The 17,331-nt window shown below is 37.4% G+C and overlaps 1 protein-coding gene across 1 annotated transcript in view; it reads right to left on the reverse strand.

Annotated features, from left to right (window-relative positions):
* Window positions 1-17,086, reverse strand: part of slc15a4 (solute carrier family 15 member 4) — a 35,002-nt gene extending 17,916 nt beyond the window's left edge. Inside the window, exons 1-7 of the mRNA XM_079251383.1 lie at window positions 16,969-17,086; window positions 16,165-16,788; window positions 10,411-10,703; window positions 9,473-9,614; window positions 9,187-9,267; window positions 6,840-7,020; window positions 2,645-2,803 (exon numbers count right to left, since the gene is read on the reverse strand). Of these exons, the coding sequence (XP_079107509.1) occupies window positions 2,645-2,803; window positions 6,840-7,020; window positions 9,187-9,267; window positions 9,473-9,614; window positions 10,411-10,703; window positions 16,165-16,737 (1,429 nt within the window). The 5' untranslated portion in view covers window positions 16,738-16,788; window positions 16,969-17,086. The remainder of the gene's footprint in view (window positions 1-2,644; window positions 2,804-6,839; window positions 7,021-9,186; window positions 9,268-9,472; window positions 9,615-10,410; window positions 10,704-16,164; window positions 16,789-16,968) is intronic.
* Between the last annotated feature and the right edge of the window lie 245 nt (window positions 17,087-17,331).

Here is a 17,331-nt window from a genome sequence, read left to right on the forward strand (position 1 = left end):
AAATGCACATAATAGTTCCACTTTAAAACTCCTGCGAGCGTGTGAGGTGAAGATGGAGACACTTGAACTTAATGTCCATTGCAGAGATGCAGCTGAGTAAGCTAAATCTACCTTCAATGCAGAAATTTCTGAGCCATATCATCACTTAAAATGGATCCGGTATTCTTTGTAGATTTCATTAATGTTGACAAGTTAACCAAGATCTGAACTTTATTATTTAGAGAGATTCCACTTCGAAAAACCATCTCTTTTCACTTCATCAGGACTGTTTCATGCCCTCTGTTTCTTGTCACAGCATTTGAATCATCCATCCATCCATCCATCCATCCATCCATCCATTTTCTTAACCACTTGTTCCACATTTCAGGGTTGCAGGGAAGCTGGAACCTATCTCAGAAATCATTGGGCGAGAGGCAAGGTACACCCACAGTGTCAATACCAAGATACAACCAACCATTCATGCTCACATTCACTCCTAGAGACAATCTAGAGTAACCAATTAATCTAACATGCATGTCTTTGGACAGTGGGAAGAACCCTGAGAGAACCTGCGTATACACGTGGAGAATGTGCAAACTATACACAGAAAGGCCACTGTCTGAACATGCCCCCAGCTGAGACTCAAAACAGCGACCTTCTTGCCATGAGGCCAACCACTACTCCACCACGCAGCCCCACATTTGAGTCATTTACAGAAAATTGGTCCATAATGACATTAGAAAATATCATGCAATTTCACAGCTGAGTCTAGTTGTCACATCAAGTTTCCTTTTGTTGCACAAAAAAAAACAAAAAAAACACGATTAACAACTGAAGAGCATTGGTTTGTAAAGCTGCGGACGCTGTAGGTTCACACTGGGATTTATTAATTGCAGCATATTAAAATGCAATTTTGATTTTAAAATGATTAATCATCCAGCATTAGTTCAGGGTTTTCTTTGTGATATTTGAAATTTGATAATAAACCCAACATTTTTAGCGGGGGTCAGGTCAGGACCATTGAAAGGCCACTTTTAATCTTGGACTCTTTCAGGATGCAGCCATGTTGCTGTAAAACAGTCACAAAGTGTGTTTAGCATCATCTCTGGGGAAAAAAAAGGATAAATAGACAAACCCTTCCTACAAATTGCTCCGAAGAAGGAAGCACTGTACTTAATTCAAACTAGTGTTGCCTTCACACATCTGAAAGTGATCCTATACATAAGCAATAATGTCTCTCACACTTTGGGTTTTGAAAACTTTTTTTTAAGCTGGATGGAGAAGGCGACGTCCAGGGTTTCCAAAAAGAATTAAGAATTTAGAAACAGTCCATCTTAAATGAGCTGAGGACCCAAGAATGGTTATGATTTAATTTTTTTTTTCTTGAAATATCAGATTTATTTGCATGTGTGGAAGAAGATGGAACTATATTTACTGATGCTGTGTTTAACTGGCTCTGACTTACATGTGTGGTGACCCCCATAAATATGTATCTGAATGATCAAGGTGATGTACTTATAACAACCAAAATGTTGAATAAAAACTATTTGATTTTGGGTGTGGTTTCTGTATATTACACTGCACTTTTCAATGTAATAAAATAAAAAAAAGATAGATGTGTAGATCAATAAGTTGTATATATTTGAAAAAAGATTAGATTATAATAACAGCCAAATGCTGCTGCCCTATTTAAAGAAAGAAATAAAAACTTGAAGCACCACAAACATAGTGCATGCTGCATCAATGGAAGTATATTAAAAATGTATTTAAATGAGAAACAAAGAGGGATTTTGATTTCAGAACTGTGCCATCTGCATTAAGGACCATTCAGTTTAGGACTTCATCCTTGTCCCTGGTGTCTGGAGATTTCTGTGGATTCTCTGTATTTCTTGATAATATTATCTAGTACAGATGATGAAATCTTCTCATATTCAGGGATTACATGCTTTGCAAATCATTGCATTCTGTTTTTATTCACATTTTACACAGCATCTTATTTTTCCCCCACAGGTTGGTATGTTATGAATTACTCAGATGTAAATGGATAACTACAAGATAAAAGTGTAGAATTGTGCATTGGTATAATTTCTGTGTATTACTTCTTATGACTATGTGGTCTTTGTGTGTGTTGAAGGAAGGTGGTATACTGTAATAACTATTGTACATATCTAAATTGTACATATTTAAATTTATTGGGATTAAGAATAACACCATGGTTAGATTAACTTTGAGGTGAAAGGTTTATGACATGAATTGAGCTGCATGTGTGAATGCATAATCAGGGATAAATTAAGAAAGTTTATTGTGTGTGATTGCATATTTGTTTATCTCATAGTCTACTATAACCAAGCAAACAGTAATGCCAATCACATAACTGGAGTGTTCTGGTTCAAACAGTCAAAAAGTGACTTTATGCATTGTCTAAATGCTGATAAACTTATCAAAGTGTTCAAAAGGGGTTTAGGCATTAGTCCTTACTGCATTCTCCTTACAAGTATGAGTGCTGCAGGTTTTACCTTACCATTTTCTGAGAGTGGTTTAGTGTTGAGACATGAATACTAAATGTATACCATTGTTAGTCTGAATCACAAGATTTACCCCACTACAGAGTGAAATGAGAAGTTTATAACACAGAAATTCCTTAGTGAGTGTCAAACAATCGTACCTGCAATGCTGGCAAAAATTTCGCTGATTCCTATCAGCACATATTGAGGCACTTGCCACCATATGGGTAAATCTGCTGCATAGTAGATAACGTTGCCTAACACCTGGTCAATGGGGCCATTTGATTTGACAATCTCCAGGCGTTTGGTCTCCAAAATACCTGATTGGGTAGACACAGAAAACATATTTGGCTGAAAGGTGGGGGGAAATAATTATTGTCCGACACATACACAGACATATATGTACATATAGTCATTTTTAAAGCATTACATTGTTTCAATTTTAAGATTGTATAAATCAGAATATTAAAAAAAAAAAAAAGAAAGAAAGAAAAAGGTCCTAACCTGGAAATAAAATGATTTATTAAACAAAAGCCAAAGCCAAAATACAAAAAAGAAAAAAAAAAATGTAAAAAACAAAAACAGTGACTACATAGCTTGTAGAACCACCTTCAATAGCAATAAATTATAATATTTATTTTTCTGCATGATGTTATCAATTTATACATTGTTGAGAATTTTGGGGCAATTTCTCTTCAAAAGATTTCTCTGCAGAGGCTGATTCTTTTCCTTTTTCCTCATTCTGATGTATAATCCCAGCTGCTTATGTGGTCACTGTCTCATCGCATGACCCAGTTTACACCAAGCTTTTACTGTCAGACAGATGGCATCACATTTAACTCTAGGATGTTTTGGTATAAAGAGGAATTCCTTTCTGACTCAGTGGCTGCAGTTCCCAAGTCCTGGAACTGCAAAAAAAAAAAAAAAAATAGTCTAAGTGATCACTGTGATTGACAGTTGGAGAGAGACGCTTGTGTTGATGTCCTGTGCTTTGTTTCAACATGGTGCTCTGCAATATGGCCAAACACCTTCCCTTTGGCCTCATCGTCCATTCTTCAAGTGGTCTTATGGATTGTTTAGTTGCAACTTTGAGGGAAGCCACTTCCTTTTGGCAATCCTATCTAACCAGCTATACTTCTTCAGTACTTTCATCAAATGCAGTGACATGAACCTTTTATGGCCTCGCCCAGTTTGAACTGCAGCAACATTTCCTTTTAGTAAAATCACTGCTGATGTCTTTCCTCCTTGGTACTGTGCTAAATACATTCGAATGCTCCAAACCAGTAAAAATGTCTGCTTTATAGAAGCACTTACAATCCCTGCAGCAGTAGGACCTAGCTGATCCTTTTCATTCCTGTAGTTTGTTTTCACAAACTGCTTCTGTACTTTGGCTTAGATGTAGCTAAATAAATAATGACAAAGTTATATCTTATGCAATATTGTTCAGCAAAACAATATGTATCTACTTTAAGACCTGGTAAAGATCAGCAGGCTTTTGGTTTTATGTCCCAACACATAAAATCTTACAATTAAAACAGAATGTACTTTTTTTTTTTACACAAATGTGTAATAATAATGCAGCAACAAACTTACTAAAAGAGTAAGACATTTAGAAAAAGGGATGAAGACACACTTGTTTCATTACTTTGACATGCATGGCACCAACAAACAGCCAAATGCAGCCAGCATCAAGCCGTTCAGTGACAGCCCATTAAGGATTTAGCTAGTTTTAGGGATTTCCTACCACTTCATTAAGATCACATCTGCACGCTTTCCTATTCTGGCAGTTAGTAATGGGGCAGTGCAGACAGCTCAATAATAACAGCCAAGCAGTTGTCATCAATTGCTTCCGCCTCTTTAAAGCTTTATTCGATAGCTATTATCGTGTACCCAGCAGCTATTTCTAGATAACTCCCAGAGACTGCCTCCGATCATAACTACACTTAATGCTATATTTGAGGGGAGTTGTAGCCTTGTAATCCGGATATCCAATAATACCAGCTGTCCATCTCGGGCAGTGTAGCCACTGGTTTGCCCAGAGCAAGTCTCGCACATTATACTCACATCCCCACAACTCCAACTGAACATCACACATTAGACAACCCAATATGATCCTAAGCAGCTATGTCCCAGATTTTTATAACAAATTAGACGTTTTTAGAAACCCAAAAGTCAATGAGCTTTAACCCAGTTTGTAATTAAAATAAAGGGAAGGTGATAAAATTTAAAAGAAGTACTAAATTATCATAAAATGTTCACAGACAGCCCAACAGTTTGTCTTCAACCCTCTCCGAACTGCAACTATCCTCATACTGTGAAACGTGTCCGGACAAGCACGATGAAACCATCTGAAATATTGCTGCACCAATCTCCCCAAACTCCAGCACATTTCATACACAATGTGACGAAAGTGATTCTAACGCTGAGCAGCAGTGGTTTGAGCAGCACAGGCAGGCTGACAACTGGATATTCACTGTGCAAAAGACAGCACACAGGCATATTCACTATAATCAATGTGCTTGTCTCTTAGCATCGTTTCAGCTATCAGAAGGGTAGAGATAACTGCTGCAGACAACATAAAGCCACCCAAGGATGCAAGTCTAAATGTAATTATGATGTAAGGTAGCTCTAAGGACTAAATGAATGTAAAGTAGTATAAATAAATGTTGAGAAAACTATTCAAATCAGCTGCAAATACAGTAATATTATGAAGCCAGCAATGCAGCGTACTGTATAAATGTTATCCTGTTGTCTGATGTGATTCCTAAAATCCAGGTCAGAACTGCACGCTAGTTGTGTATTCACCTTCTCTTCTGTGACCAATGCCCACTCCACAGCACCATCTTAAACCTTTTCTCTCCACTCCCAGAACTCTAAATTGCTTTCTGCAGTATTCCAAAAGTATTTTACCTGAATTCAGATGCAAGGTTTGCATATTTTTCCATGAAGCTAAATGGAAAATAAATATTAGAAAAGCTTTTAAAAACTGAAATGAACTTGTTGGCTCATCATCCTTAGTAGGAAAAAAACACACTCTGAAAAGAAAATGCTACTTGACACATTGCATTTTACTAAATATTGCTTGTATCACATCACACAAACTGAAAAGGATGCTTTTGATGGGGTAAGACAGCCTTTAATAAATGTCCAGTAAAATGTGTGAAGCCTGTCCGTAAAAAAAAAAAAGGTACAATAAAGCTCAATAATGACATTTTATTTCAGGATATTCTTCTCTCCACTACATTCAAATTCGTACTGCTCCCTTGAAATCGGTGAAGCATGAATTCAGTTTATAAACCCCAAACAACATTTAAATAAAGGTGGCATGTATCACCTATTATTTTGGCAGATCAAACCAATTATATCTTTCATGGTGTGAGGTTAGATTCTGCCACATGTCAAAATAAATTTTGTTTTGACATTTGGCAACGTATTCTGTTTGTGTTGACAGTAAAACACATTTAACGGGTACGGTTTAGGCTGTTCATGCTGGTTTTTAATCTGGAAGGCTGTTTGGATCCATAACTGGTATGTTGGGGTAAAATTCATAACTAGCATCTTTATCATTTATTTTTTATTTATCAGAAACAACAATACTGCGACCCCTTATTACTGCTTTTAAATTTGATCAAGAGAATGTTTGGTAGTCGACCACCAATCAATATCTAAATAGCTAATATATCTAAATATCTAAACAAAAACATCTAAATATCAATGTCATTAGTGCACATTTCATCCTAACGTGTGAAGATGTGATGTGCAGCTGCAAAAAAATCGAATAAAATGATTGCTTGTTGAAAATACAATGAAACTTGATTCTTAAAGGTGTGCACCTTCTTTTTACCTCCTCTCCTTTCCCCCTCACCATGCATTTATCCGGGTATTCTGGCTGAGAATTTATTTCCAAAATAATCAACAAGAAGTTAAATATGGGTGCAGGGAAAAGGTCCAACCTCTCTGCTGCTTTCCCTTTGCCAGATGGAGGAGGTTGTTTCCATTCAGTGACAGATTATATACTACTGACAAACAATCTGCCAATGTCCACAAAATGCACCTCATAACAGGTATTTATTTGCTGTACAATGGATAATCCAAATGCCGAAGTAAGAATCAGGACTGATAAGAAGTTGCTTGTCAAACTGCATTTAAATGACTATCTTAAAGAAAAGAAAAAAAAAAAAAAAAAAGCGTGGAAATAAAAAAAAAAAAAAAAAGCTTAGATGCAGAAGTAAGTTTGTCATTGTCTTTCCCTCTGAAGTACTGACTGTGGTATTTACCACAGAAGAACGTAGATATTTTGGTGTTGGCTCTAGTAAGTGGTAGTTTAATTCAGGACATTTCTGGTACTGCACTCACCGGCTGCCACTGCAGACCACATGACAAAGAACATCCCCACTGCAATCCTTTTCAGGGAGGAGGGCAGCAGGCCACGGCGTTTCAGGATAGGGTCCACCACTTTGTCTTTTAGAGGAATTAGCATTAGGATGAGCACTGCGTCAAACATGGTGAGCCATGCAGGTGGGAAGCGGAATGTCATCTGGGGGGTCCAGAGGAGACAGATTAGATAAATATGTACAAGAAGCAACAAAGCATGAAAACAAGTGAGGGTGTAAAGTGCATTCCAACACAGTTCACAGTGTTTGTGTTTGCATATGTGTCTGCATGTGTGTTCAGGGAGAACAGTCTCTGTACTGCTTTGGCACCCCCAGGTGGTCAAATCCAGACAAGATTTAATGAACAAATATTAATTCATTTAACAGGTGAAGAAAGCACAGAGTCAAATAAAAGGCCATTGAATCAATGGTAGGATTAATATTTGCAGTGCCAGCAGGAGAAGTCATAGCACTGGTAGTGTTTCTGTCAACAGCATGAATATCCAAAAGAAGTAATATACAGTATATGGCAAACTCTGCTTAAAATAAGCTTTCTATAGCTCATATCTGCATCAACTGATATGAAATGTGATATCTGGAATTAGTAGCTGGATTGTGCCAGGACAAGAGATTAAATTAATAAATGATAATAAATCTCCAATAAGCATACAAAGCACCCATAAATTCAGGGAATGTATCACTAAGAAAACAAAACAAGTGTAAACATTTTTGTTTGTTTGTTTGTTGTTGCCATTCAGATTCCAAATGCAATCCAGGCTCCTTTAAGTGTCTCTGGTGTAACACTTCTGATTGCTTCATTTAACCTCAAATTCAATTTTGGGGTAACTTCTAGCAATCTACACATGGCTCCTTGGAGAGTGCTTTCTTCTTGTTTGCACATTACTGTGATAAAAAATGACAGGAAATTCTACATAAACAACATCTTTGCCAGAGAAAGCCTAATAGGAATCATGGGAGGAAACCAAACAAATCCAAATCTCTGTTAAAAAAACTGCAAACATGCGGCCATTACAGACCAATATACTGTATGAATATGACATAAATTGCTGGTTAAAAAGATGAAAAACAATTTGGATAAAGTAAAAAATAAAATGTAAAAATCCTTGTACGCTTTAAATCTTTACAAGTTATAAAAATGTGTGACTTTTGTCGCAGAATTATGTCTTAACTTTGGAAATTGTGTGAGGCATGAACATAAACGTACATTGTGACTGATCATTATTATAAAGGTAGTCTGAATTTATTATCATTTTCCATGAAAAGATTCAGCCTTATGGATTTATTTGAGTGTAAGCAGCTGCAAAACATTGGAGTCCTGTCTCCAGTTCTAAGGCAGCATCATTAGTATGGGAAACATTTACTTGGGTAGAGCGTATTTGTTCAGGTTAGCCATTGAAATGTGTCAGGTAAGATGAGGGAGCAAATCAAAGAGGCATCTAATCTCACTTCCCTTTTGATGTTGAGAAGTGTCAAAGCTGGTAGCAGAGAGGGCTTAGTTCCTCTTCTGAAACCAAATAAACATTTTTGGGGAAAAATAAAAAAAATTTTAAAAAAAAAGCAAAGCATAAATATTGCTCTATAACATGGTTACAAAATGATGAGCAACAATAGGTAAAGAAATATGTCTGTTACCTTTACAAGGTACAGTGCATTTTTTTATGTACTATAAGAATATATAGGCGGCATATATGTGACAACTGTGTGGTTTACAGACAAGTGTTTCACTTCACATTTCCTTGAACTCAGAACACTTCATTAACACCTCAGAACAAGCCTGTTCAGTAATGAGAACAGACATGCTACTGTGTAAACATTACACTTTCTGGTCTTTGCCATTTCATGGATTTTTGAGGAATCACGTATTATGTGGGCCGGTTGGGGGAGTCATCAAAACCCAGAAGAACTCAACAAATAATCTGTGGGACTGAGTTACTCCAGCAACAATCGACAGGAAGCATCAGGTGGAGACACTGCTGTGGAGAGATACAATCACAGGCAGGTTGCTAATCTGCAAGGTATTAGTCTGTAAAGTTCTGCCTTAATCCCCAAGGCATTACAAGCCTGTGCTGTTGCCTCCAACTGTTGCCTACCATTGTGTGTCAGTGACCAAATGACTCCTTTACCTTCAGCAGTGAAAAATGTATCACAAAACAACTTATAAAAAAGAAGGTTAGCGCCCCACGCAGGTCTAACTCCATATGTATTAGCATTATAACTGTAGCATTACTAAACTGAAAGATCAAACAAAATCTATATTCTTTTAATGAAACAAGAAACAGATACTTGGAGTCGTTTCCACTTTTGGTTACCTGATGGGAGTCAGTAGTGTTGTTCGAGGCTGTGTCAGGAATCCTCAAATGGAGGCTCTGCAGGAAGTATGTTGTCTGCATCTACAACACAATAAGGAGATTAGTCTCAGCATGAAGTAATTCTCCACTCTGTGATCAACAGGGTCACTGGTGCAAAGCTGTTCCTCTGCAGAAAATAATCTTCCCACATATTAACATATTTGTGCATATCTGCATGGAGGAAGCTTGTGTTGGCAAATCAAATGTCTTCATGTTTGCTCATTTTACAGATACAAGTGTATCTTACCTGGAAGTACACAGTCCAGTATGGAATAAGGGCGAAGAAAACTGGGAGGATTTTCATCAGCGCTTTTACTTCCTCTACTTTCTCTTCTGGAAATTTTCCTCCATAGGTCACTTTTGCACTATCAAGTAGTGCTGGTTTGTTGCTTTTGTAGAGACAAAAAGAAAAAAAGAGAGAAAAATTTGAAATACTCTAAAAATATACAGTGATTGGAAGTATAACATTCATTCAAAAATATCATTAAATGCAAAATATGCTAGAATTAGCATTAACTCTTGAAGTGGGAGACTTAATCAGCCTTTTTTTGAAAACATCTTACCCTTTAATAATAGCACTTCTAGAGATAGGAAAGAAACTTTGTACTAAATCCCATAATCCTCATCTCTGGAGAAAATGCTTTAATAAGGAATTCTTGAAAGGCTGTGGGATTGTCCAACTTAAAATATTCAATGTCAAGTTTTTGAGCCGACTGAGCTACTTTGGTTCAAAGTCAAGTTTCAGCACTTTAGAATAACTTTTTACCACAGGGACTGAAGATGAATGCAAGAAAATAGAGAGAGATCAAAACGGATTTAAGTTAAAGGTGTATCCAAATATCCACGAGCTGTCTAGCAACTCACATCAGAAACAAACTACTAGAAAATCAAACATTTTAGACAGTTGACATAGTAAAATCCGAATTAAAGATCTTCTTGTTGCTTTAATTTTGTACTTTATATGTCCAAGATTTTAAAATGTTTTAATTTCACTTTGGATTTCTTTTTATCGCAAAGCTACTTTACTCAATATTTAAACAGATGAGTGTTATATGCGCATGTGGTTTGTCTTTGAGGGGATTTTACCACTTCAGCTTCTTGAAAAATTACTTGTATACAGTTTACTTATCATTACATAATATACACAAAAATCACTAACAAAGAGATGTTAAAATACTCTCTCACCGAAGCAGGTTAGGCTCCTTCACTTTCTGTGAGCAGAAGGCAAAGCCCAAGATCTTAAACATGTCTGAGAAGGCACTGCCATCAGCAGGTTTCATGATGAAAACTGTATGTCCCAGGAGAAAGACCAGGAAGGACACTCCGAGGCACACAGTAGGAATTACATAGCCAACCTTAAAGGTGACATTCTGCTGGATGTAGGCCACACCTCCAAGAGACAAGATTGCTCCAAGGTTGATGCACCAGTAGAACCAGTTGAAGAATCGCCGAGTGGCCTCAGGTCCTCTGTCTTTCACCTATAATCACAAACAATAAAAGAAAACACCACCAATCAGGACACACATGCAGACATTGGCAAAGGGTGAATGTAAGAAAACTTGGCCCAGTTTTCATACCAGGCCATCAGTGGATTCCTACCGTACAACACAAAGGGAAGTAAAGAATTTCAGACCCCATATTAGCTGACTGTAGACACCCAAGTTCGTCATGTTTGCTTCATGTAAATGAATTGTCATCTCTCAGTTCTTACTACGTTTACCTTGTTTACCTGACAAATAACTTCACCACCAAGTCCGGTTAGGTAGTTACATTAGTTAGTTCTGGTTTTCTCAAAAGGCTCTAATATAAGTTAATGTTATTATCAGTTACTATGACTTCAATTATAACTGTAGTTGCCTTTGAGAGCCTATGTAGAGCTTTCATTCTGTTGATGAGTTTTGTGTCATGAGTATCAAGATGAAGCGAGCAGACGTTTTCTGTTTAGCTTTGTCCTCAAGAGTGCAACTTCTCATCATACAAAAACAACCAACACAAGGTATAACCTATTTGTCTTGCTCTCCATCCAAGCATGGAGAGAACTGTCAATGCCTGAGGGATGTTCGCTTTCCTCCCAATCTCAGCGCTTTACTTGTAGCAGGACAACATGCAGTATGGTAGGAAGAGGAAGCTAAACCTGGGCTTAGAGAATTTCAAAAGTGCATCCAGCCTTAATTTTATCTGGACACTTACAACTGGACATCTATTTATATCTCTGTCTTCTACATTAGAAATTTGTTTCCAAGTTGTTTTGTTTCTGTTACGATGAGTTTGAAATATCTACAGGAATGTGGCCCATTGGTTCTACATGTTAACCAGCACTCATTGATTTCAGAACTCTGTAAGTCCCACAGAGTAACATTTTCCTTGGGAAAAGGAGTGGTCCCTGCTAACCTCTAGGTGACTCACAGGAATCCAGACCCCATTTAGAAAAAAATGTGTGTGAAGGAAAAAGCAGCCTGAGGTAGTATGCAGTATCGCCACCAGATGTGATGCAAACGCAAAGATCTGCCGGTTTGCTCTTAAACCAGAAGAAAGCAGCAAGTACTGTACTGACTCTACACCAAACTGTGGCCTGTTCACATCTTCTACAGAGCAAAGAGGGAATAAAGACCCTTCTGTTTGAAATATACATCACTTTCATGGGTCCATTTATCTGCATGGCTTTTCATATAGCTGCAAATCCTGTAGTGTCATTTGACAAGTTAAATATATCAGCTTTCCAACTAATTGTGTTTTGTGTACTCAGATACAAGTTTGTTGCTTTGGCAAAATTAAGAAAGTAGAATTAAATCTAAATGAAAGGTTTTCCTGATGGATTACAGTATATATATAGTATATATATTCCTGTCTTACAGTAGGACTCACTTGACCAGGGTTATAGTAAGGGGGCTCATTTAAAGAGGAGAATTGTGCGGTATCTATGCTGCTGGAACCTTGTAACCTTACTATTGGCTGATTCTCTACAAGAGTTTTTTCTACTTCAAAATCCTTGTGACGTCCCGGGGGATAAAGTTCGGTGATTGGTTATCTTCTACTGGTTAACAAGGGCATGTACAAATACATCAGGTAAGTGGAAAACGTCGGATAAAGTTATTTCGAACGATGGCTGGTGAGTTTACCAATGAGAGACATCCTGCTGCATTCGTTGCTGTTTTTCACTTCGTTTTCAGGCTCTGATTCAGGTTCCAACATGTAGGGCTGTATGCTATGTGTTGACATTGTATTTTGCTTTTTCATTGAGTTCATATGAGCCTAATCCTTCTGTTTATGAGATGTTACAATGACGGCGAAAGCAGTTGTGGTGCGCGCTCCCGATGTAGTGCAGAGGCGGGAGGCGGGGCTTAATGCGGAAGAGTCTCAATCCACTCGTTTTGCCCACAGGCTGATCTGACAACCTACGGAGAGGGTCGGTCTGAAGTAAATAAAGTGATTTGTGACAATAACTCGATCAATCCCAGCCCTTCTGGTCTTAGAAATAAAAATAAATAAGCCTGAAATGCACATAATAGTTCCACTTTAAATACAGTTAAAAATTAAATTCAGCTACAAATTTACACAAGAAAACATGCTGATTCTCATAGGCAATTATCCATTTCCTTTCAGGTCAAGTAAATAATAATAATCAGTCTTATTTACTGTATGAGCACAAAAGCTGCACTGATAGCTGCACAACTGATTATCCCTAGTATGTTAGTATTTGTAAAATGTTTACTAAAATAAAAAAAGCATTAAATCCATCACCATTTTAGCACAATTACAATATTACATTGGTCACCAACTCCAGTCTTCCAGATCTACTATTCTGCAGGTTTTAGTTTTTTCCTGTTGCATCACCATCCATCCATCCTTTTTCTTTATCGCTTAGTCCAGTTCAGGGTCGCGGTAAGCTGGAGGTTATCCCAGCAATCATTGGGCGAAAGGTAGAGTACCTAGACAGGTCGCCAGTGCATCACAGGGCCTGTTGCATCACACCGGACTCAAATCAATCACTCATTAACAGGCTGGGGATGAAGATGATGACAACTTTGTTGGAGAACCTTTTCATTCGAGTCAGTTGAGTTGTACCAGGAAAATACTGAAACCTGCAGCATGGCAGATCTCAAGGACTGGAGTTGGTGATCCCTGAAACATGACAGGGTTTAAATAATACACACAGAGCACATCATAATTTGGAGCTTCTACCTATATATCTAGTTTAGTTTAGTTTTCACACAATATACTGCATGCAGTTTTTATTCAGGCAAGACTGGGAGAAATATTTACAATTCTGATTTCAGAAAAGTTCAGAAGCCAAAATGTAACGCAAACAAATCCAATGACTTGCATTTTCATAGACCCAAACCCTTATTCAAATTAGAACATAGAAAATCAATTAAATGGCAAAAAATGTACCTATCTTGAATATGATGGGAACTGTATATTCTTAAAAGAGCTGGGAAACGGGCAACAGAATGCTGGATAAGAAAAAGTGGGACTAAAATGAAACAGCTGCATGAACATGTTGCCACTAATTAGGTTTTACATGTACTGTATGGTGTTTATGTTCTATTGTGAAAAACATACCAGTTTATGAGATCAGCAAATTACTGCATTCTGTTTTTATTTACATTAATACAATGTTCCAGTTCCTTTAGTAATGTTGGCTCTAATATACCATATTGTTATCACATGTTGTCCTTTTTTAAAAAGATATATAATGGGATCAATAGATATTTTGCTGATAATGGGCAGACAAGCACAATACCTGAAAGAGGGAAAAGGTAGAAATAGCTTTTCTCCCCTGTGAATCCTGCTCGGATTACAGGTCTAGATAAGATCTATCCATCACCAGCTAACTACACAGATGGAGCTATTCTTGTGCATAGTGCAGCCTTAGCAAAACCTCATGCACAAGTCTGGTGCTGTTTTTTCTAGAACAAGAATCACGCCACATTTAACAGGAAATATTTAGTTTCACTTAAGTATTTACAGCGCAGACTTGTAACTGGTTGATCATTAGATTAGTAGAAAACGTTTGCAATCACATGACACATTTCAGGCTTCAAATCAACAGAAAATTAACTTTACGCTTATGGTTAACTGATTAATCCTACACGGATAATAACTGAGCAAATGTATCTCATGACTTTGAGTCTCTTCCAATGTTTTACTAAAACGAATGTTGAGTGTTTGACCATGATGCAAGGAGGCATTGACATAAATGTGAAGATCTTGTTAGGAGGGAATGGGATCAAGTACTAATCATATTTACCCTGCTCCTTCCTTGCTAAAGCATAATCTACTCCTGACTAGATTGTGAAGACATACTGATTATAAGTCTCATTGTATGACAGTTTCTTACCAAGGGTCTTCTGCAGAAAGAATGTGATTTTATTTATCACAAAACCCAAATGTGTGTTCTCTCTCTTATTACTGCCAGTGTAAATGAAGACATTTGGTGTTTGTGTGATGAAGGTTTGTCACCGACTAGTTTCCGATCTAATCTGCTTATAACATCCTAGTAAGGAGAAATAATTAGTCAATTGAAATTTTTAACTTTTCTAGTATATGTAGCAATAAAACAGCTCCCTTTAGAAACTGTGTGCATTCACTGGTGATATGAAAGTACAAATAACATAAACTGAGAATTTGTGGTATCTGCCATAGTTTATATAAGGAACAGATCAGATCACACGGCAATTGTAACAACACTCACATTCTTTTCTCCTACATATCCTTAACATTAGAATTACAGACTGTGAGTTAATTACTTAAACCTCCTTATGGAATGGCAAGCGGTACTTGTCTTATTAAAACATTTGACTTACAAGGTCTCTGTTTACCATCATAACACCAAAATCTACACGTTTATGAGGCCTCCACAAAAAGGGAGTGGATATCAACCGTCAAAGTGGATCTACAACCGATAGCACAAATTTTACCAGCAGGAGAAACTTTTCCTGATAAAATACCAAACATACCATTGGAGTAAAACTTAAGCTTGTAAAGGGAAATACCAGATATTTAAAAAATAATATAATGAGGCTGAAATAATTAACTCAACTAAGAAGACCTCAAAAGCCACGCTTGGTGAAAACTGTTGATTTTTAAGAGAATAGTTTTGCAGTTTGGATGAAGCAAGTGAAAGTGTCACAGATTGTAATTTCTCTCAGGTTTTTCCAACTTCCAGCATTCTATCAAAAACTATTGAAAGATAATGTGAGGCTACCTATCCAAACAGGCGAGGTAAAGCCATGTTACAGAAGTCATGTTACCATGTTGGCTGATGATTCAGTAAGGTTTGCTATATAATTGTGTAAACAAAAGACTGTAAATGAGGAGTAGTATCTAAATAAGCCTTGAGCTTCCTACTGCTCTTTTTCAAACAAGTTACACTGTTACATGAATGTGACTTTTTGAATGTGACTTGTACTGTATATGTGTTTGAGATAAATTAAAAAAAAAAAAAAATTATAATTAAATTTAACCCAAAGAGCGCAGATTTATATAAAGTGGACTTTCAAAAATTGGGAAGCAGTGTCATATAAAGTTGTCAAGAACTGACAAACTGGTGAAAAATATGCATCACATTTACACCAAGCCAGCCATTGAGGTCAAAATGTTTGCTTTCTGGTTTTCCTTGAGATACTGGTCATGTGTACAATCTTTTCTTTATAACTTGCCTGTTTTAAATATGATCCAAGGGTTTGCATGGTTAGATATGTCAAAATAATCTACTTGTAAATGGCAGTAATGATGAAGACCATGCATGTCAGTGAAATGACATGGTACAACAGATATCCAGTCACATGTCTGGCTTCTGTGATGTCACACTGCATGCCCAATTTTACATAGTCATGATCGCAAATCTTTTAATACACAGACCTTTTAGCCTACAAGGAACTTTTTAATAAAAGCTTTGAAGTGAAATGTTTGAAAGCTATTTGGCTTATACTCTACCTGATCTGCTCCAAAGGGAGTGATGTTGGACTTCACAGTACCCACACCTAATGCAATCAGAAAAAGTCCACTGTAGACAACTGGGCCACAATAAGGGGCGCGGATGGGGCAGGTTACATTTCCTGAAGGAGTACTGTTAGTGCTCAGACACTCAGAAGGTTGCACAGGAAATGCCATCTCCTCTCCACACAGACGTATTCTGGTGTCTTCATTTGAAATGAAAGGGAAAAACAGCATGCCAAAGAAATATAGGATCAAACTGGAAACTATGGTCCAGAATTTTCCAAGATATGCATCTGCCAACCATCCTCCGAATGGGGAAATCAGGTAAGTTACTCCCATGAACATCAGAGGTGCCTGACTGGCCTGAGTGCCCTCCCAGTAGAAAGGACTACCATTGAGAAAAAGAACCAAATTGGATGTGATGCCATAGAATGCAATCCTTTCCAAAGATTCAGCCAGAAGGATGGCTGCACAAGCTAGTCTCCTTCCTTGGAAGACAGATTGTGGTAAAGGTGCGTCTCCTGACTCCAAAAGCGGGGTGCTCTCATTGGCATCCCTGTTGGTAGCCATTCTCAACCAACTTAATGGGAATGGATGTCTTCCTGAAGAGTGGCTTCAAACCTATAGAAAAATACAGTAAAAGTTAAGCAAATAAACTAAGATTTGTTGCCACTGTTTTAGCAAGTTTACTTTTAAGTGCCAGTCAGACACAGCCCCTTCCTAATAATATGTGAAACAAGCATTTAGTATAAACATAGAGCTAACTGTAGCACGAAAGCTGGGTGTTTGGTTTTACATTACCTTTAATTCTTGAAACACTTGTCAGTGATCCTCGGTAACCTCAGATAATTCAGTAAATGTTAACTGTTCAAATATTTCGTTTGTTTTCCCGTCAGTTGATACTTTATCTGAACTGAACTGGAAATCCACAAAAAAACAAAACAAGTGTCACAGTACTATCGCGTGACATACAGCTCAGCACAACTGTCACCGTTGCGTTGCTGAAGAAGATCTATAACTAAAAGACAAACGACGTTTCCCATTAAAAGAGATGGCCAGTGGGCCATCCATATGATGTTGTAGTCAGTTCTGTTCACGCATGCAGTCTACCGTCACAAGGAGGAAGTAGACGTGTGGGTTTTTTTTTTTTTTCCGGACAGTGGA

Source organism: Telmatherina bonti, assembly GCF_933228915.1.
Source record: "Telmatherina bonti genome assembly, chromosome: 13".
Taxonomy (NCBI): domain Eukaryota; kingdom Metazoa; phylum Chordata; class Actinopteri; order Atheriniformes; family Telmatherinidae; genus Telmatherina; species Telmatherina bonti.